General features: G+C 38.7%; 1 protein-coding gene across 6 annotated transcripts in view; it reads right to left on the minus strand.

The window, feature by feature from the left end:
* The window catches only part of MEIS2 (Meis homeobox 2), a 200,099-nt gene that overhangs the window by 166,510 nt on the left and 10,654 nt on the right, over positions 1–22,935 (minus strand). For all 6 annotated transcript variants that reach the window (XM_082443208.1, XM_082443211.1, XM_082443210.1 and 3 more), the window contains one exon: positions 16,795–16,909. In XM_082443208.1, coding sequence (XP_082299334.1) covers positions 16,795–16,909 — 115 coding nt within the window. The remainder of the gene's footprint in view (positions 1–16,794; positions 16,910–22,935) is intronic.

Genomic DNA, 22,935 nt, shown 5'->3' on the forward strand with positions numbered 1-22,935 from the left:
AACATACATGGGGAAAAAAAGATGGAAAAGAAATTACTTTTTGAAAGTGTAAGTCACTGATTTAAAATCTTTAACAAGTGGCACGTGAGAACTCAGGCTCCAGTTTATTTTTATCTTTTTGGCCGTGCCACGTGGCTTGTAGGATCTTAGTTCCCCGACAAGGAATCCAACCCGGGCCCGGCGGTGAAAGCGCTGAGCCCTAACCACTGGACCACCAGAAAATTCCCTCAGGCTCCAGTTTAAGTTGACGAAATAAAAGTAAAAGGTTGTAATAAAGAAATAATAGAAGGGTAGCAGCCTTTTGATTAGAGAATGATATGGGGATTTTAATGACTTTCTCAGGACAGTCAGTTGCCTTCATTAAATTTTATGCCATTTGTGAACCCAGTACCTTCTTATACAAAACTCACTTTGCAGGTATAGAACAGGAAAAAAATTAAAATCCTTTCTCTATGGTGATAGGCAAGTAACTGACCCTCTTCAAGGCCAAGCTGCCTTATCCAGAAAATGGGGATAAACCTGAGAGATACTGGGGGAATCAAATGAAAATTTATGTAAGAATATATTAAGAAACAGAAATGTAAAACCAAATGTAAGGTATCACTTGGCAGATGTAATTTGGAATTTGAATGAAATTATTTAAAAATTAATAGGTACAGCATGTTAGAGTTGGAAAAGACCTGGAATCCCCTAATAGCCGCATCACACAGAGATGTAAGGCAAGTCCGTGAGAGCTTAAAGAGATGACGATAATATTAATAACAACGAGCATTTAATGGATGGTTAGTACATGCCAGGCATACATTATCACCTCATGCATTCCACCAAACTCCCTTACAGGATATGAACCTGGGTTACAGGTAGCTGAAAATTGGAACCTTGCCCAGGTTTTCCTACTCTGGAGTCTGAGCCATAACCTCAGGGCGTCACAAAGCCACCCCACATCGCACCTTCCACGGGCTAATCGGAAGAGCCACATTCAGATTCTGGCTCCACTCACTCCATTCTGGCCTTTAGGTAGATAATAAAAATTAGAAAGTGCAAAATAAAGGGCAGTGGGACAGCATGATGTAGCACCAAAGCATAGTACACAGGAACTGAGAATTTTGGTCACGTACTTCTCCCATATTTTTACCCCTTTCCTGAGCCTCCTTTGCCTACAAGTCCTGTCTCTGTATGTCTGCGTGAGAGGACAAGGATCAGGGGAAAACAGAGAGGCAATTATTCTTGAGCTATTATTCTCATATTTTTAAAAACCATATTATACCGTATCCTAAAATAAGAATCCACAGAAAGTGATGTGGTCTTAAAGTTCAAGTTATGGACTCAAAACTAATAGCCAGTGATCATATGCATATTATTATGGAGATGTTGTGTCATACATGCCTGGCCCACCACTTAGAGCCTCAAATACATTATCTACTTTAATTCTCACAACATCTCTACATAGCTGTGTAATCTTCATTTTCTATCTGAGGAAATTTAGGCGTGGAGAAGTTAAGTCAGTCACCTAAGATCACACTTAGACTAACTCCACACTCTTAAGAACAAAGTTATACGCTTTTGAATTTCTTCATAGAGCACAGAGGCACTTCTCTTAAATTTGTAGGAGTTGGTGGACTCTCTAGCCATGACCTTGTCCTCGCTTTCTTGTACCTCTTAACTACTCAGTTCCACCTAATAAATCCATCACAGATTTGACGACTTGACACTTTGACAAACTCAACAATTTCAGGTGTGCTGACATTCCTAACAAGGAATTAATCCCTCAGTCAATGCTAACACCATCTACTAAGTTGTTACAAGTTATTAGATATTAACCAATTATCAAGTTGAAACAACAATTTATTCGACCAATGTCTATTTATCACAAACTCCTCCGTACTGAGCACTTTGCTGGGTATACAGAGGGCGATACAGAGAGCTGGTCTATGGAGCCAGCAGTAGGTGAGCGAGTCGCCGTAATCAAGATTGATTTCTCAGCTTCTGTTTTCCTTACCTCCTGCTGTCCAGGATACCATAAAAACTCAGCAAATGTTATCAGATAACATGCCTAAAAAGAGGCCAGTATGTTTAAGTAAGTTTAAAAAAAAAAGTACATCTGTGTAGATGAAACAGTTAAAATGTCACAGCTTCAGAGATGACTGTCTCTAGAGTGAAGTTGTATGAGGTCAGAAGGCGTCCATGAACTCAGGGCTTTCACTGTCCTCCCACAATGCAGCCACGTTTCAAGGTCTCTGACAACATTCAAAGGGAAGCTTCCCCGATATTTCTGCCTTAAATGTCCAACATATGGAACAACACAGTAGAGTGTAAGAGCACCACTTTTTCCTCTAATTTTTAAAAAACCTGACACGTTACTCTTTGGTGTAATTTTATTTCGGCCAGGGTCTAATTTTTGTTTTCCTTTTGCCAGTTGAAAGCAACTCATGCTTTACACTGGCAGAAAATGAGCAACCAGAATTCCATTTAGAATAAGAAACATGGAGAAAAGTCTCATCCATTAAGCGGCTGATAAGTATGCTGAAATGTGTAGAAGCACCAACATCTGTTTACACAGTAAACCCGTGTTTCTACTCTCAGGTTTGAAAGTTGACTAATGATATTAAAGACCAATGGCTCTCCAAATATGTCCATGTTCCTATCTACAAAATAAGGAGGACATCCTTTAGAAATGTTGCAACTCCCTGAGCTAACTGTTATAAAGAGCTCAAAATCTTGTAGAAAAACTCCTTGACAAACAAGACAAAATCAGGCTTTTTCTCACCGTACTACAAAGATAGTCTTCGTTGTACCACTAGCCTCTTCTTGATCATTTCAAAGCTGGAGAGACAAATGTGCCCAGCCTAATTCTCCCTTCTGCAGCCAAAAGGGGGTGACACACTTCCGTGGGTAATCCCACCCTAATGCTCAGGAGTAGAGCGTTTGAACACAGAAGTCTTCCCCCTCACTTAGTGACCAAGAGGGACTGCAGTTCCGGACCTCCTGAACGCCCCTGAACACGACGCCTCCCCGCATCCTCCAACAATAAGGAAGAGTCAGGGAAAATTTTCTTGCCAAGAGAGGCAACACTTGTCTGGTGGCAACCAGTCCTAACAGTCTGCTAAACTGTTCTGGAGATCCCAGAACAGCTAGATGCAGGCAGCTTGGGCTTTTGCAGCTCTGTTTCCCAGAAATTTCCCGCTGGTAGATGGCATATCCAGTTCACGGCTCACCACCTGAAGCAAACGGGGGCGCAAGCCATCCACTCCCAAATGAGGGAAGATGGTTTTCCCTCCCCACCCCCATTCCTGCCTCCGTGGATTTCTCATCCAGCCTCCGACCCAGCGGCCACTTTAAAAAAGGAAAAAGAGTTTGCTTTTGAGGAAGGAAAGTACATTGTATGCTTTGCATCAAACTAAGTGTTAATATGATTCATAACAGGATTCTGCTGGGATCCTCATTTTTACATTTTTGAGGGTGTAACCAAGTGGGCTGGCATTGAATTAAACACTCAAGGCATATTTAGAAAGCATTGTTTGATTAATACAATCAAGGATACCTACAAGAATAGCTAAGTTAACAGAACATTCTGTACAAGTATAGCTGAAGTCCACAAGACTTCAGACTGTAGAGGAAATTGCTTTTTACACTACTGAAAATTGATCCTGAGCCCATGCTGACCTACCTTTTAAATACAAGATGCAAGAAGACTCCCTAGGATATTAAACCCTATCTGAGAGTACTTCAATGAAAGAAGCAGTCGAGGACAGCATTTTCCAGAGTGTGTTCTGGGGAAGATTGGTCCCCAGAGATAATGCAAAAAAGGGTTTCAATGGTTAAGTGAGTCTAGGAAGCCTGTGTTTCTACTCCTTGCAGACTTAAAATGCACATTAGCAAATTAGAGGATCTGAACATTCCTATACTAGAGAAAACCCTGCTCCACTCCAGCTTTCAATCTATTTAACCACAAAGTCCTTTTATTTTTTTAAAGTGATGTCTATTTAAATATCCATGGAACCATAGTTTTCCAAATATTGAAGAAGATATATTTACTCAGTCCTGTAGAGTCATTTCTAGTTGTTAATAATTATAACAACACTATAAACATTTACCAAAATGTGTCCTCATAAACGTTTCTAGAATGAAGTTACATACTCGGGACCTTTGTGAATCACAATAATTTAAGTGCTTAAATTACTTTAGAGAGAATGTCAAAGTTTTTTTTTTTAAGCTATTTGAAATTTGTTTCTTCATTCAAAAGAATATCCACTCTTTCAAATAGACAGTATTTCAGGCAAGCATATGGGTCTGCTATTTTGAAGACATAGTGAAGAATTTGTCATTGGCATTCAGAAGGAAGGCGATTATGTCACTACCCCCATTCAAAAATCTTCAATAGGTCCCCATTACCTACCAAATCAAGCACAAACTCCCCAGCCTGCTATTCAATGTCCTTCACAATATGGACCCAATCCTCCTTTCAAAAAAAAAAATAATTATTATTGAAGGCCTCCTATGTTATCATAGCACAATGCGGGGGCAAACAGGGAAGATGCTTAAGACATGGAACGTGTCCTCAAGAATCTTACAGTCAAACAGGATGATAAATAAGTCACGTAACCAATTACTATAGCACAGGGGGAACCTGATTGTCAGAGGAGAGAATGAGAAAAATGTGCAATAGGACTTCAGAGGGAAGGAATTACTTTCCACTCATGAGCCTGGGGCTAGCGGCAGGGCTTAGGGCTGGGCTCAGGGCAGGTAGACGCTCCACCAGCTGTACAGCCCAGTAACTTCGCTTTCCCAGGGATGAATGCAGGATTGCATTTTTAGGTTCCTCATCATGATGTCAGTTGTACAGGGTCAGCTGTCAACTCTTTTAAAAGCAACTTTTAAATAAAAAATATTTATGATGTTTTATTTACTATGAACCAAGCATAAAATTACCGTCATTTTAGATACATCACATCATTCAATCCTTACTTCCCCAAATCTATTAGATTAGATATTTATGACTCCTGTTTTACAGATATAAAGTGGAGGATTGCCCATGACGAGTGACAGATCTGAGGATTTAAAGGCAAGCAGGGCGATGCCAAAGGCTACCTCCTTAACCACTGTGCTGCACTGCCCCTAAGTTATCGCACCTCATGACCAGGAAAAAAATCATTATTCATCCAACATGCATCATTCATTTCTACTTGAACAACCTTGCATGTATAAGTGGAATATTATTGCTTATCGTCTCCACTGATTGATAGATAGCCATACTTCAAAACTCATGGCAGGGAAAAAGAAAACTATCTAGACAATGGTACCTATATCAAGGGAGAGGCCGGCATATTATTCTGGACTCTGTCCCCTTCCCTTCTTCCTACATGTAATCTATCAGTCCTCTCGCCTCCATCTCTACTGCCACTGTCTTAATTCAGCCCTCACCTGCCCTCTGGACTATCAACCCTTATTCTATACTTAGTCTTGTTTCTCTCAAATGTACTCTCCACATTCTCAAAGAGCTTTTTAAAAAACTATAAATCTCATCATAAACTCCTTTGGCTTAAATTTCTTTCATGGTAAACCCATATCCCCGGGGCATGGATTAAATATTCAGATGCCCAGGACCTCCCATGGAGATCCTGATTCTGTGTGGCTGTGGTCTGCCTGGGAATCTGTATGCACAAGCCCCTTAGGAGCTCCTTATCTGCAGAAAAGTTTGGTAAACAGTGCTCTACAGGATTAAGTATAAGCTTCTTAGCCTGGTAAACAAGGATCTTCACACACAGCCCCGACTTGCCTCTCCAGCCATCCTCTTCCCCGTGCAGCCTCTCTCACAAACAGCAGTATCAATCTGGTTGTCGCCCTGAACGTGCCATGTTGCTTTCCACTTCGGGGCCTGTGCACCAGTTTCTCCATCTGCTTTCTGTCCACTCCCTACGTTGTTGGCCTGGAAACACCCACTGAAGGCCATCAAAGTCTTTTAAAGCCTCCCCAGTTTTGTGGAGCCTTCCACAGATATTTCAGACAGAATTAATCACTCCCTCGTCTGAAATACCTTACAGCCAGTAAGTTATATGCGATACTAGAAGCCTGTGCATTTATCCGTTTACATTTCTGAGTTACTTACTAAAGAGTATAAAGAGGAGAGGCACCACATCTTATGAGCCGTGTATCTCTAGCATCTAGGATAGTGATTCCCCTCAATTACATGGTCAATAAATGTTAAATGAAGAGAATACTGGGGGCGGGGGGGAGGTGTCCACATTAATCGCCAAGCTAGACTTTTTAAAAACTAGTGTTTATTTAATCCTAGCAGTTACCCTATGAGATAGTTATTGTTCCCATTTCACAGGTGAAGAAACTAACACTCAGAAAGATTGTTGCTTATAAGTGGCAGGGCAAGGCTGAGTGTTCAGAGCTGTGTGCCTCCAAAGCTCCTCCCTCCGTATACCCCACGCCCTCTGTGTCAACAGGCCTTCCTCCATCCATGCCCCAGGACTGAATATCTGCCTTGCGTAAGAGTTACTTGCATACTTGCCCCCCACCTCACGGGAGATGGTAAGTTACTGAAAGCAGGGACCCTTGTAATTTTCATAGTTTTATTCCCAGAGTGCCTTGTTCAATGAATATCTTTGTGTATTGATTTTAAGCAACATACACTTAGAAGAGGTCTTGAGAGATCGAGAGCTTCCCGCCTCCAGACAGGTACATGTACATAGCAGCCCTGGTGTGGGACAACGTGTCATAAAAGGACACCCACAAGGTAGATTCCACAAGCTTTCAATAATCCATGATTTATCAACTTTTCTGCATCATTCACATTTAGTACATAGAGATTTTGGAGGCTTTATTTCAGCGGGTGGCATTTGTTACAAATGTTAGCTGGAAGAAGAAATATGAAATTTTACACTCCTAGCCTACTTTTGTAAATCTCCAAACTTAAAAAAAAATGAATGCTTGGTTTTGAGGCCACAGTGACATCTCTAGCTGGAGGTGAGGGTTAAGGAATGAGCGTTTTGATTAAGCAAAACTTCTACTGACAAAAGGGTAACAGCTTCACCTGGTATGAATTATTGGTCTAAAAATAGAGTACAGTAAAATATTCTTAACTGTATAATTCTCCTGAAAATTATTTAGACTTTTGGAATTCATTTCAGGATAGGGTCTCAGCCTCTGTAATGATTATCCTTTATTATTCTACTTGTGACATATAGAAATTCCAACAGAGAGAGATTCTAATTGATTAGATAATGGATAATGGAGAAGTTGCTCTGTATTTACAAAATACACCTCACACTTCTGATATTAATGCCCCACCTTCAGTGTCCTACACCTGAATTGTGACAGTCTGCCATCCTCAGAAAATCAACTCTAAGGCCTAGTTATTCTCTTACCAAACCAGGAAGAATAGTCTTTCCTTGTAAACAAAAGCAAGAAACGAAAAACATTATCTCACTACATATTATAACTATCCTGTAAAATGAAGGAAATAAAAATGCTCATGTTACACCTCTGATTTAAAACAAAAAAGCAAAAACCAAAATACTTGCAGCCTTCCTCTATGTTAAAAGATTAAATGCACAAAGAAAAAATAAGACCCATGAATGTAAACATTAGATTCCTGACGCTTGAATGTAAAAGATCATCTAATTCAGTCCTATTTTATAGGTGAGCAAAAGTCTGAAGAGATGAAGAGACTCATCCAAGGCCACAGAGCTAGAGTCGGTATAGGACAGGAGGACGGGAATAAAGGAACTAACAGTTACTGGTTCCAGGCAATGTTATGTGTTTAACACATGAGGTCTCACGTAATATAATATAATCTCCAGGACAACCTTGAGGGTAAGTAGTTTTTCCCCACTTTGCAGATGGAGAAACTGAATCTAGCAGACGTTGAGTAAAACTGGGATTTGAACCCATGTCTCTCTGCCTCCTAAGTCTGTGCCCTTTTCAGTGCAACCCCGACCCTAAAGCACACAGGCCTCTTGACTCACAGTCCGAGATTCTAGACAGAACCTCAAGCGGACAAAAAAGGGCTCAATACAGGGCTTGCTTACATCACCCAAAGTAAATTAAACCTGCTCAAAAGCAAACTATGAAAAAACTGGAAGGCATATGTAGGAAATCAACAAAAGCATGTGCAGCCTAAAAATTCAAGAATTACTTCCAGACTCTTTACCTGTATGTGAAGACCCGTGGCTTCCCCCAAGGTCAATCTCATCCTAAACAAGAAGTACAAGCAAAGTGGACCCTGAGTTCATCATGGGAAACTATTTGCCGCATTAAGCAATTTCCCTTGTTACATTACATTACATTACATTACATTACAAGACATATCCATACACTTACTTTTGTATAGATAACATTATGGAAAGAAATCCCATGTCCAAATTCTGACCATATGTATATAATTTAAGACAACATTAAAGAACAAATAAGACAAATCCCATTTTAACTATTGTCTTAAAAATACTATTTAAAATAAGAATCTAAAATTTAAGACCCTACCTATAACCAAAATAATTCTAAGTTTAAGCTGATAGTCCATTGCCTTATTTAAGGCAGCATTGCATACAATAACATTTTAGTAAAAGAAAATAATTTTTATTATCTCTTAAGGATGTAACAGGATTTTTTCAAATGTATCAATATGTTACAAAATAGAGCTGATGAGCACAGAGTTTTGATCGAATTGTTTCCACCTTAAAAAAACTGAAATCTGTGGATTTTGCTTATTGATTCAGAAGTGGACCTAATATTGCTAGACAGCTGAGTAAGTAATCATTTCTGCCTTGAAAAACCAGGGTGACAGACCAGGAACCAAATAATTACAACACAAAATGTGAAAGATGCTAAAATAGAGGTAGAAGGTGCCACTGGGGTGCAGAGAAGAGAACACTGGCTTATGCCCTGGGCAAATCAGGAAGGCTTCCTGGAGGAGATGACACTAGAATTAGATTTTCCTCAGTAAGAATTCCCTAGACAGAAGGAGAGGGACACACTTCCTTTAGATCTCGCTCCATTATTTCCCTTTTCAAGACCTGGCTTTCCAGCAAGCCAAGGGACCTTATTGCTGTATAGAAGGGATATTAAAATGGTTTACTTTCATTTTAACGAGAAATCAGATTTCAGTGAAATCCCATAGTTGTTTTCTTGCTGATCGTTAGAAAGGGAGTGAATAGCTCACGACTACTGAGGGATAAATTTGGTAGATAAAAATGGTTTATATTATTGTCTGCTGTGACATCAAAATATTTTTAAAGGCCAAATTAAAAGCAAATGTCAAATAGGAAGACGAAGAAAAAGTTATTCTCCCACTACCCCACCACCCCCTTCCCAAATTTAAAACAATAAGAATTTCAAGGAACTTTCTGAGGGTAGAAATAAGAAAGACAGAGAAAAGGGAGAAAAATAACATGGCGTCATTATAGACTATTCTTCCGAAGTAAAGACAAGACAATGAAGGGGAAAAATAGAACACATGTATTACAACGTATAGCACCATAAGGCTGTGTTTGATGCTCTGGAGGGCTTCAACAAGTACTGTTCAGCCAAAAATCAATTGAAAAATCAGCATGATAACAGAGCATGAGTTGCCCTATAATAGCCTTAAGACCCCCAAGGCTATGCAAGTCCCTTTCATCTGCCACACTGCACTGACTCCAGGGGATGCTCACTTCCCCTCCCTGAGTACTGTGCCCGGCTGTATTTCTCACCCACTGCCTTACCCTCCCTTAGAAAGGGGAGCTGACAGGTCTGAGGATATTTTCAAGTGGTTCTAAAGAATTTTTTTTCTTTCTGCTTTATTCTTTATCTTTTCTGGACATGTGCACTCAAATTCATCCTATAATATCCACAATTTCCACAATATTAAATGGTCAGGCATAATCTCTGATTAACCTAGTAATGTTCTCATGTTCTGAATGCCTTAACTAACCTACATGAAACTGCCCCTTAATAAAATCAGAGTTCAGGTTTATGCAAACGTGACATGTAAGCAATTCACTGCATTGTTATAAAAATACATATAGAGTTCATTCCAAGATTTCATCTCAATATTTCTTCAATCAATCACTTCCTCACAATGCCTGGTTTGTTCAATTTATATTTCTACTTGGCATTTGGTGCAAACCCCCAAAGATAAGATACATCTGTCCCCTAGTCACAGATCTTGGCATTTTTACCTTAACTCAATCGTGAAATGATTGGTTGAAAATTACCTTGCTTATCAGCAGGATTTCCTCATAATAAAACATTTTATTTCCAAACTTTTGAATGTGACATGAGATGTACCAACTCAGGAGTGACATATTAAAGCTTAAGGAGGACGTATAAACACCCTGATCCGTGTAAGGGAAGGAAAAGCTAATTGGAAGTCAGCTTCCCTGTGATTATCAGCTTGTTTATGGGGAGGGAGGATGCCTCTGAATGGCACTGTAAATTCATCCCTGATTATGGCGTTGAAACCAGAGCTCATTTCCACAAGCTCCCCGAAAGCCCCCCACCCAATCCATTTTGTTTAGTTACAAAGGGTTGTGCACTGTTTTCAGAGAATGACAGTTTCTCATGCTCTGATTTTCTCCAGTTTCAAGAAAAATTAATCAGTTGCACAAGCCAGTTGTCAGATTTCACTTTCCTCATGGCAGAAAGCACACATATTCATTGTCTGCTATAAGAATAAATTTTAGTAATTTTTCCCCATGTCAATATGAATATTAGACTGACCCAATTAATATGAAATGCTTCTATGCTGCTGGAACAGACAGTGCTACAGAAAGAGCCATTTGCACAACCTGTTCATGATTATGGGCCATAAGGACACAAAGATGGCACACACATTTGTGGACCATCTGAATTCTTACACGGAAAGGGGAGGGGGAAGGGGAAACGGCATGACGTTAGCTTGACTGTCGTGGGTCATGTTTTTTAATCCGGAGTATCGGACATGTAACACAGCAACAAGAGCTGATCATTTTGTTTAATCACCTTTTGGATCTTTGCCAGATGGTCTCTATTGAGAGTGCTGCAAACAGAAAGAGATGAACTGCATCTAACACGCCACCAGAGCTTTCCTGTAAATGTCTGAGAACAGATTCCAACAAGAATTTAGTCTCAGAGCAGAAAGGGATACATTTAAAAACTATGTGCATTAACTATACTTTTCCCCATAGAATCCTCACTTGGCATGAATAATTTACCCACTCTTATGCTAATGGGATCATGAAAGTATCCCTCTGTCTTTAGTGCAGCTATTCTCAGCTTTCAGTAATTACCCCACCCAGTGAAAATAACATGGCTTCTGCATTGAACGGCCGACTAGTACCTGACAATTAGAAAGATCATGGCTGACAGTGGACTGGTCCAGAACTGGACAGAGAACCCTTGTAGCCCAAGGAAGAGTACAGACACAAAGTAACACTGGTCATGGGGGGGAATGAATAGGGATGAAAAGTGGAGGAAAAGGGGGAAAGAAATTGTCCATTGTCAACCTTTCCTTTCTCTGACTTGCTATCAAGATCTTACTTAAGCAAAAATATGTTCTTCTTTACATTATTAAGTGTAAAAGACATTCATGACAAGATTCCTTTTAAAGGAAAAAAAGAGACCACACCTAAGGAAAAGAACTAGAGTTATCTTTAAAGCACATCTGCATTAAGTATTTATCAGAATTTTAAAAAATCTAAATAGTGGAAAATCCTCTGCATTTTGACTTTTGGAGGGAAAAAAAGATTACCAAACCAAAAAAAAACAAAAAAGAAAGCTCTTTCTCAACCTCTGTCCACAACTCCATGTTAGGTAGTTCACTGTGTAAAAATTATCAGGCTAAAACATCTGGGAAAGAAAGCTATGAAACAGCAGGGAACGTGGCTGGTTTATTGTTTATCTTTTGTTTATGAGGCAGTATTCAAGTTTAATTACTACTCTAAATTAAACTTTAACTGGCATCAGGAGACATCCCTTTACATTACTAAGTTAAAAAAAAAAATCTAGAAATCCCAACTCCGGGTTTTTCAAGTAAGTTGATACATATAGGAAGAAATTACTCAAAATTAACAGCAATTATAGAAAGCTTTAAGCATTTATGGGCACCATTACATGCTCCTAGAGCATTTATTTATTAGAAGAGTTTAATTTTATGTCTAACGGTTGCCATTCCAAAAAGTCCTAAGAAAATCAACGGAAATTATTTGCATGTTTGCTGATGATTAAAGGATAGTATTCTTTTTGACTTTATTTGGGGAGCCAAAAGAGAATGAAAATGCAACATAAATATTCTATAATACAACAGCTTCTTCTGTGGCAATGTTTGATTCTCAATTACATTCTCAGTGAATCTTCTTATACAATTAGGAGGACAGGAAGGAAGAAAAATGTCACCGTATTTATCATAGCAGTAAGTGACCAGTTTTGGATGAACTTAGTTCTAGGAAAAATAAAAGTTAAAAGCAACTAGCAAAAGATTATGCCAGATGGCATCTGTCATATTGTATTTAGGGTTATTTTAAAGAGATTGCCGCCACTATGAAAACATTCCATTGACAGAGTTTTCCTAGACTGAATAAGAAATCCCAGTAGAACATATTCAGGACCCATATAAGTGGGTTTGAGGTTTTTTTCCCCCCTCCTTTAAATATAGAACTGGAATATTTTGGTGGGGAAGATACTATTTCATGCATTATATAATAACTCAACGGTGTAATCCTATCTTAGACTCTTGCTCACCTATAAACACATTAAATCTACAGTGGGTATTTTTAGATTTCAACACCATGATTTCTGAAGAGCTGCGTAATAAATAAATATCTAGCTATGGAATTCTAGTCTCGTTGCCTGGATGATAGAAAGAGACATCAACAGAGAAGTTTGGTAGGTGGCAGAGTTGAGGGGAACTATGCTGGCTTGTACAGCCCTGTGTCCTGAAAGATGAGAGACGTATAGATGATCGAATGTTAATGGATTTAGGTTAAACTGGGTCTGGCAACAGTATGGTTAACGTGCGTGTGGTGTGCAGTGTGAGCTCAGCAGTTACTGGGCCAACTGTCTCGGTATTTCTGGGAATCCTGCCTATTCACAGTGCAGGGATTGTTCAATTGCTGCAAAATGTACAAAATGAATTTTACAAAAATGAATTGTAAGGAAGGCCCCATTACAACAATTTTACAGCAAAGATGTCAACATCAATTTTTCTTTCATGCCTAGCTAATGATTAAAACAGCATATTCCATTTGCCTAAGACAATTTATTTCATATTGGCACATCAAAATATTGAAATACAAAGTTATCTTTACTCTACCCTTTTTATTCACTGCTGCTGAACCCACACCATTGTTCAAACCCGGAAAAAATAAAACAAACTTGGCACGAAATACTTAAAACAAAGGCTCATCAATATCCTCCAATTTGTCAACATCTCAATTACAGCACTGGAAAAAATGTAAATTTCATGTGCTCTAAACACTGAGAGGTCTATTCTCTTGCCAATTCACATGCGTAACTCCCATCAGCGTTAATGGGAGTTACACAAACCCATCAATAATAATAATACTTTGTACATATATTGTGCCTTTCATCTAAGGCTCTCGGAGTGCTCTGTGAACAAGGGGGCTGCTTCCTAGTCTTTACTCTGGCAAAACCCACAATGAAATACAAAGCAGCTTTTGACTCATCAGGTACAGAATTAGGGACCCCAAGCCTTATTATCAAGCCCAATTTTACTGATGGGAAGCCAGACACAAAGAGGGCCAGTTACTTCCCCAGAGTCCCAGTCTGCACCCTAATTTTATCCCTGAAAAACCAGATTTTTTTCTTCATTTTCATGTGACTAACAAGATAAACTCCCTTCCTTTAGCTGCTTTTAGCCAAAGAAATCAGAGTGAATTAGTCTGGTTCCTATTTATGTAGTTTACTGCTAGGCATGTGCTGTGTGGAAAAGATAGTAAGGTCAGGTTTCACATTTTATCAAGTTTGTTCCTTAGAATATTTTTAAAATTTGATTTTTCCCCCTCCTTTTGGTTTGCTGCACAAACACGGAGAAGGAAAAGATGACCTTTCACCTGTGTAACTGTAGCTCTTTCCCTATCAAGTCATAAAATAATGAGATATTTTTAAGTTCCAAAGTAAAGATGTGTATGACGCATTTTAGTAGAAATATTCCCCAAATTATAAAGCAACATAAATGCATATATTGTTTTACAGCATATGGCTATTAAAGTTTAATTTAAAATGTGTATGAAAACACTGTCTTTAGTACAATTCATCCCTATTTTTTCTGTTTATCATAATTTGTTTTGAAACTGAATCATTTTACAGTTTTCCATATGCCTGTTGTGCTAATAAATTCTGAATAAGAAAGAAAACTCTTTTCTAAACTAAAATGCTTGGTTTCCAATGAGACACTTTAATATGTTTAATACGAGGAACATAAATTTCCTTCGTAGGTTTCCCATTATACATCAACCCTAAGATTTAACCTAGGATAAGCATATGTGATTTCAGTCAATATCTCTGTTGACTTTGCCCTGAAGCAGATAATTAATCTTTCCCACAGAAAGCTACTCTGGACAATTTGGTGGGACAAAATACCTTGAAAACATATATAGAATACCCTTCAACATGTGTTTTGGAGTCACTGAGGTGGTCAGCCAGGTAGGAAATTCTCCATGCCAAGAGAGTCTCCATTTTCTAGGAATCATAACTTTTTTTGTCCCTCACACTTTAATACAGTAAAACGACTGACTTCCTCGTACTCAAACACATAAGCTACCATGTCCATTCTTTAATCCCACAGAGATATGATTAAAGGAACAAAATCCTACAGGGATCAAATCCTTCAACGTGGCATCAGTGGGTGCAGCTACCCACAACAGAGAGGTTTGTGCGTTATGGTTTTTACCCAATGTATCGGCCTCAGAGTTTTTCTCTTTCCAGACCAAAAACAAAAGCAAAAATAATAAGCCAGCAAAACTAACCAAAATGATAAAACTCTATGCCTTGGCCGTGGCCGCAGCTGTCCTGTGCTCCAAACCTCCAGGTCGTCCTTCTCTGCCTTCCCTTCTCTCTGGTCCTCTCCTGCTACCTTGCTGGCCATAACTCAACCAAGCCAACTGAACCAGTCAGTTTTAAATTTCAGTTGGGACCTTGGTGACCTGTTAATGAATCTACAGAGAGGAGAAAAACTCACAGTGTCGAGTTATGCCTGGTGTTGCTAGCTGACTTTGAGTCAGAAATGCTTGAAGCGTTAACGTAATTGCAAGAATGTGAAAAATGAAGCGCCAGGCTCCTGAGCAAAGTGAAAGGTCAAAGCGAGCCTCACACACAACAGTCTTTGGAAGATAGCCTCATTAGACCATTAAGCCTGCTTCTCCTTTCCCCCTCTCTCGTACCATGTTTAGGGTAATTTGCTTTTGTTAATAAATACATTCCCTCCTTTGTGGCACAGTAATTTGGGGTGGAGAGGAAGGGCGGAGTCTTAGAAAGCTTTTCAGATTTAACCACACCAAGAAGTGCTTCTCCATGGCATGGAAACACAAGGAAGCCACTGCGTTGCAGATCTACTGAATGTATATACATTTCCTCTTCAAAATGCCTTATAGTTTAGTTTTCTTACATACAATCTAAGTGGTCTAATAAAAACAGTATAGAAAGCCTAAACAGATACAGTTCACAAGTTCTTCCACAATTTACCATCTGATAGTATTCATTTCTGTGTTAGTTGCAACTTGCTTAAACCTAGATTCTAAGTTGGACCCATTCATAAGTTAATGGCATCCTAGAAGGGACACTTTTCTAGACTCTTCTAGAATACTAGGAATCCAAAATCTATGGCCAGGAACTTGGAGGAGTAAAGGCACTCGCCCTGCATCAACCACCCTTTTCTAAATGGCATGTATGACTACAGCTCAAGCTGTTAAACTGTCCTCCACTTGGAAGACTGTCTAATGCTTAAATATTGTGGCCATAAACACAGTCATAATAGAGATGAAATAGACCTAGGAGATCAGACACCATCTAATGTAAAATATTAAAAAGTAAAATCTACACACTTTCCTGGCCCACATTCAATAATGCATCTTCTTTTAAATTATTATTTTAGCCACAGAAGAGTCATCCCTACCAACATATAATTGCTCTCTGTGTGACAGGTGAGTCTTAAATGGTAAAATTTATTCTAAATTACTCTAGGCTTCCTTGTCACCTGTAGTTGACGTTCCCCTTGCCTTCTGATTATTCTAATTTTTAGGATTTGTGACAAAAGTCACCACGTCAGCTGAATGGAAATGGGGACAAATAATCTAAGAATTTCAAAATCCACCTTCCCAAAATACAATTCCATATAAAATTCACACAGTACTTTGGAGCTAATAAGAATAGATTTTTGCATCATGTGTGCTTTAGAGGCAACATTGCCCGATTATAGAAAACCCTTATAGTTGATGTTACGAATAAAATATCCCATTTATAGTATAATTCAAACTACTGCATCGTAGCAGCAAAGTAGATCTGTCATTCTATTTACTTACACACAGGAGTAAAGTGCAGATAACCAAATTTGTAGAAGAATTGGCAGAACTAATCGATTGTTATCGTAATGCCTGCTTAAAGATTAGACATCTCACTTTGGTCTTTTTTTTGTTTTTTCTTGTAAGTAATGTAAGTTAAGGAAAGGAAATACTGTCTCCCTGAATAGCAGCTGATTACACTCCCTAACCTGCCACTCTCCTGTTTTTACAGGGAGGCAGATGTACCAATATCATAAAATACTGAAGTTATTTTAGTCATGCCCACTTTGCACAGGGAAAATGCTTGACCTTTTACCTTGCTCACTGCTGTTGTCTCCACTCTGGGATGCATGGCCCCCACTGGAGGGCCCTGGGGTGCCTGCTGAGTGGGTGGAAGTTGCATCATCGTGGTCTCGCCAAGATGCAGGATTCTGATGTCAGGAGGCCAAGGAATTTTTCCACAGTTACCATTTCAGCCATAAATGAGGAATCAAGAGGAAAGGTGCAGAGAGAGACAAAAAATATGTACATATTAGTATTTGGGGAATTAGGCACATATAGATGCCATGTTACAGTATGTTGTCTTTTCAGCAATAGGTACCAAAAGAAAGAAAAGATGCTCTAAAATCATGATGAAGTGATGGTTACATCAGTGTACACATTTGCTAAAACCAACTGAAATAGATGCTTAAAACAGATTCATTTTATTATATACAAATTATACCTCAATAAAGTGAATTTTTAAAGTTAGGAAAAAAAAAAAACCTCCTTAAAAATCTAAAAGCCTGCTATCTTAATTAGGGCACACTCTTCCAAGAAATAGGTCCCAGTGCTCTTGGATACCAAATACTTCAGAACATTAACATCTACAAAACTCTATGACTCCCTTAAAAAATTCACAGACTGTAGAATGTATGGGACAGCCCTTCACATCAAATACACTGCCCTAAAACAGGCTGAACTAACTCTCAAAATCATCGTCAACTTATTGTACAACCAACAGAGACAATAATATTAATCACTGCATCAATACCTTCTGCTTTAATTTGCACAAACAACAATCAGAAAATGAAACAACTATGAACTGTTACCCATCTAATAAGATGGATAAGACTTCCTTTTGAGCTGCATGGAGGTTTAAAGTCACAGAGCAGTGCTCTTTCCTGGAAGAACTGCTTGTTTTAAAGGACACATAAGGTAAGCCGAGAGTTATAGCTCACGCTACTTTGCTGAGTGTATCCTTCTCCTGTTCCTCCTCCCCTTTCCTGATCATTCCCAATACCCTGCTGTTGCTTAAAGGAAAACAGGAATTCTAATGTACAGGAAGGACTTTATCAGCACCACATGAAGGCAGGCAAGAGATGGAATTTCCTCTGGCAGAAATGGAGAGTAGGAACAGCACATGAAACAGACCAGCCTTAAGGACAGAGCTGTACACTTGTCACCTGTATGCAATGACTTTAACTAAGCACACAGAGCTACTAGCAAGCAAATTTGTTCCGGGGTGCGGGGCAATACTTTGGGGGCAAAATAATCTAAAAAGCCCCATCAATCTCTCAAAGTACACTATTTCTTCTTCCCAGAATTGGTGACTAAGGACTCAGACTCACATGCCTGTAGGCAACATTTTGACCATCTGAAAACAACCCTGCCGTGTTGTCATTATATATAGTTTATCCAGAAGAAAATCAGTCTATCGTTTTTCTCCACCTCAACCCTATAATGTACAAATAGAACATAAAACTTCACCAAAATAAAATCAAGAAACCAAGGTGAGACAAAATAGGGAGCGAGTCTCATTTGGAAGAAGAAGAACAACAAAAAACATGTTTGCCTCTACAGATCTGCTACAAACCACTGTAAATTAATATTTAGCATTTTTGATAGATGGTGAAATGACCCAAAGCTCTAGAGATTAATAACACCTCTATCAAATAATGCTGCTGACACTGCTATCATGCAAGCCATTGATTCAGAGGGAAAACCTTAAGCAGAAATTTTGTGATTATGAATATGGCACAGGTATAGATCTCTAAAGTAAAGATACGTTTTCGAAAGTAGATTAGGGAACAAAGTCGAGCAGGATAAAATGAAAACCAAGGTTCTCTGCTGCCTGTATGAAGACAAAGTCGTGCCTGTGACATCTCTTTTTGTCTAAATTAGAAACCCCTCCAATAGTTTCAAGCTAAAAGCAAACAGAATACAGGGACTCTTCAAGATTTGCAACCTTTTCGCGTCAGCTGTTTGCCGATGGTAATCAGATAAAGAGCTAGAAGAAAAGAAAGAAAGAAAGAAGGAAGGAAAGAAAGGAAGGAAGAAGGAAAGGAAGGAAGGAAGAAAGAAACAAAGAATAGCATGGTGTGAGTTTAGTCCTGCAACAACACTGGCTAGAGCCTTCTTTTAGAAAATGCAATTACTGCAACACAGTCACCTAAGATAAACTTTTCAGCGTACACAGCAAGTGATGTAAATTTTATGCACCGCAGGCTTTTTATTAAGCTGGCTGCTATAAAAGCTCCTTACCCCTCATGAAAATTACAATAATTAACCACTAACACCTCAACTATGTTTTAAGGCAAATGTCATCTAATAGCTATTATATAATCGTTCAAATGAAGGTCCAGCGAGTCTTTCTGTTTGGGAGCTAGAATGATTTAAAGGGATCACTCAGAAGGACTTCCTGCAATGGAAAGCACTGGTCTGTCCCCATCAGTCGAACCTGTACTGAGTTTTAAAGTCAGGCCCCACTAGTTTATAATTCAGTTGATTTCCTTCCCTGGTTTTCTGGAGGAGGTGGTCTCTAAGCCAAAGGGGTGAAAAATAGGCCACGTAACCAAATATTACTTTTAGAGCAGCCGGTTCCTCCAAACGAGTTGGGTCTTGGGCTTTCAGCCCAGTCCTGAAATTTGCTCAAGTTCACTATCTAACCCACCATGCCCCCGTCTCTTCCGCCTCATCTCCCTCACATCCTCAAAGATGCTGTCCTACAAAAGTGTCACAAGATGTTTATTTCCATAGAGTGTCTCAAGGTTTATGTTCTAGGTTGAGAGACTGACACAAGCTAGTACCAGGATATTCATCTAACTTGAAAGTAGGAAAAACAGCTGAATGCCTCTGAGGTTTCAAGGTTGAAGAGTTACCCCACAGTTTTCTGTACTCAGCTACACCCTGGTGACTTGATCAAAGACACATATTGATAATCTGGCCAATAAAAAACTGCTACCTCCTCCATAAAAAAACTTTAGAAGCAACATGGATAGATACAATATAGTCCTTTACCCATAACACTGGTTTGTTCTCAGACTGAAATATTTGTTTGTATCACAACTCCGTTCTTCTTCTTCTTTTCCCTCCCTAGATAGTTTCCAAGTTTACATCTTTCAAGAATAACTGCCTGGCTTTCTGCCAAATTATATGCAGAAGTTTAGTGAATCTTGAAACCAAAGTGGCATATGAAAGCATGCAAAACACATGACGTACGTAGAAAAATAAAGGGGAATGCTTTCTGTGTGCATGTGTGTGGGTGAGTAGTCAGGTAGACGCATTCCACAATATACGTCCTGTTCTTCAGCCAAAAGTATCATGAAGACATCCGAGGGCAAGAAGGAAACATGCTTCTATTCCCAGAGGCTTTAATAATTAGGAGTCAAATATGGTACTCTTCTTGCTCTTACGTAATTGCGTTAAAGAGCGGTGTTAGCAGGAGGAAAGCAGTGAATACTGAATGGAGCACAATAGAAGGAGATGGAAAATAGATACAAGAAGCTAGGTCTCCAGGGGCAGTATTTTCTATTTGCTGGGTTACAGACTCACAGCTGATAATGCAAGTTGTAATTAATATAAAAGCAGGAGACAAGATGGGGAGAGCTTGTAGTAGCGGGGCCACAGGAGATCACTCCGCTGCTCTCCTCTGTTTCTCATTTACACACAGCTTTCCCTAGAAAACACAATTCTGCCAGTGTTTTCTCCCTTGAAAGTTAAAAAAAAATTGATTTAGCACCATCATTGAGTTTTGCTAAATCTAGGAAAGAGCATAGAGAGGATAGGCGTCTCTGGGCATAGAAAGCAAATCCTCCACGCGCCTCTTTTGTTGAGGTTGCAGATATGGTGGAAATTATAACGTTTTACACCATTATGGCATTTCTGCGGGGGGGGGCGGGGCTGCCTATAGGACAATACTTAACAAGTCCCATTGAATTGGCGGGACCGTTGAAATGATTCCACACGGCTCATGGTTCTTCCGTTACAAAAAGACAATGGAGTAAAATGTGTAAGCATTTCTAAATAAATACAAAACCGAATGGGAAAGTAAAATGTATTAAGCTTCTAGGAGTAAAAAAAAGAAGCTATACTACACACAAGTTTACCTAAAATAATCTGAAACTCGTCTTAGACCCCAAATGAAAAGGTGATGCAGTGGATGTGGTATAGAAGAAAGAGCCTTAAATTGGAATTAAGACTCAAGGGTACCACCTCCAACTGTCATGTGACCTCAGGTGAGAACTTCATTTTCCTGGGACTTGTTTCCTTTCTCTCTTTAAAATTAAGAAGTCAGACAAAATAATCCCTAAGGTCACTTCCACTTCTTATTTCTATTATTAAAGAATACTTAAAGCATTTGATTTTCTAGAACCTACACAACTAAAACACGATATATAACACCAAGCCAAAAAAAACCTACGAACTTGTTAAATACTGTAAAGTAATTCAGAATATGTACTTGTAGGTAGAAAGTAAGAATAAACATATATAAACATATTTTAATCAGCAAACGGAGCACGCAAAACTAGTTTGACTCGAGATGTTCACACAATAAAGGCAAGATATGCTTGTAACAGTACACATAATTCATGTAAGTTACAGATTTCCTATGACTTTAAGATGTTTTAACTCCTAATTAACATTGTGCAAAATTTATTTTTAAAAAGAAGAGAAAGACTCCTATCATGAGGTAGTCAAGCCTACAAAAGTTAAAAACGTTAATTGTACAGTTTGAAAAAAATGGTGGAATTTCAACTTTGGTATTCTAAAGTTGACATAAGAACTCAGGAGAACTGTGTGTGCTTTCAGAACATGGACTCACTCTTTAAAAATGTAAATAGAGCCGGGGTCTTTCCCTCATCTCCCTGCTTCCACCCTGTATTAAGCTTTGGGAATTAATATGTGGGCAACTCTCACGGAAGTGGCAGGTACTCTTTGCAAATGATTCCTCCTCCATCTAATGGAGCAACTTTTAGAAAAGACAGAAATTTATTGTTGGTGTGTTATCATGTTATAAAATGCCTCCTATAATTTTGAATTGTGTTGGGATACTGTATAGGACGTTTAGCCTGAAAAAAATGGGAAAATGAATTTTTAATGCATCAAAGTTTTAATCTGATAGTGAAGGTCTGTGGTTGTCAACTGCACCTTTGTTTAATTTCATCTCATCACAGTTTCTCTGAAAGCAGACTCCAACTGCACAACCTACATGATTTCACTAACAAAATTATTCTCCACGGGAAATTGACAGAAAGGCCATCAACCACCAGAAACTACACAACAGCAACAGAAACCCATGCCCCCAGCCAGGTCTCCTTGAGTTGGTAGACGGAACTCAGAGGTAGAACTTTCCCGGAACAGGTCCCCCGAGACCTTGGATAACACACCGTGAGGTCTGATCTTACACTAGAACGTAAGAAACTACCTGATAAAATAAATCATTCATATTATTAATATTAGTCAAATCCCAATATTACCCCTTGATATTCTATAGACCAATCACTTAAACCTATCTCTCTCCTCGCTGCCCACTCCCGGCTGATTTTTCAGACACTTGCCTGAATTTTGTCAGAAGCAAGGTTCTAGTGATTCTTCCCTTTGACTTAACCCATTTTTTAAAACTGTACAGACAAATAAATGTGACATATTCAGAGATGCAAAAGAAAACAAGAGAATATTTTCATTTAAAATACAGCTTTCAACGTAGAAATTAAAATAATTTTTCTTTTATTAGTCAGGTTATCAGAGCCATTCAATTTTCAGGCACCTGCCATTAACTGTGAGTAGATACAATTGTATTTTCTTCCCTATACTTAATTCATCCAAAAAAATAAATAAATAAAATGTAGTTCCTTATGCACATTAATTAGGAATAACAATATTACTGTATGCACTTCAGGTGAATGGAGCTTAGGTCAGAGAATGTATTTCAAAAACAAATATAGTTCATTTATCTAAACACGATCTAAAGACATGTACTATCTTTATATGTATAAAGATATTACAGTGCAGACAAATAAAATACATCATTTGTCTGCACTAGATCTAAAGACCCGATCTAAAATTACGTAAAGTAGAAAATGTGGATATCACCTATAATTCAGAAATAGTACAGACTAGGGAAAGCATGGTCATGCCACAACAGTTTTCAAGTTGAAACTTTTTTTCAGGAATTGGTTACTTGACATGTTTATTT

The sequence above is a fragment of the Balaenoptera physalus genome (genome assembly GCF_965194825.1).
Source record: "Balaenoptera physalus genome assembly, chromosome: 2".
NCBI classification, from domain to species: Eukaryota; Metazoa; Chordata; class Mammalia; order Artiodactyla; family Balaenopteridae; genus Balaenoptera; species Balaenoptera physalus.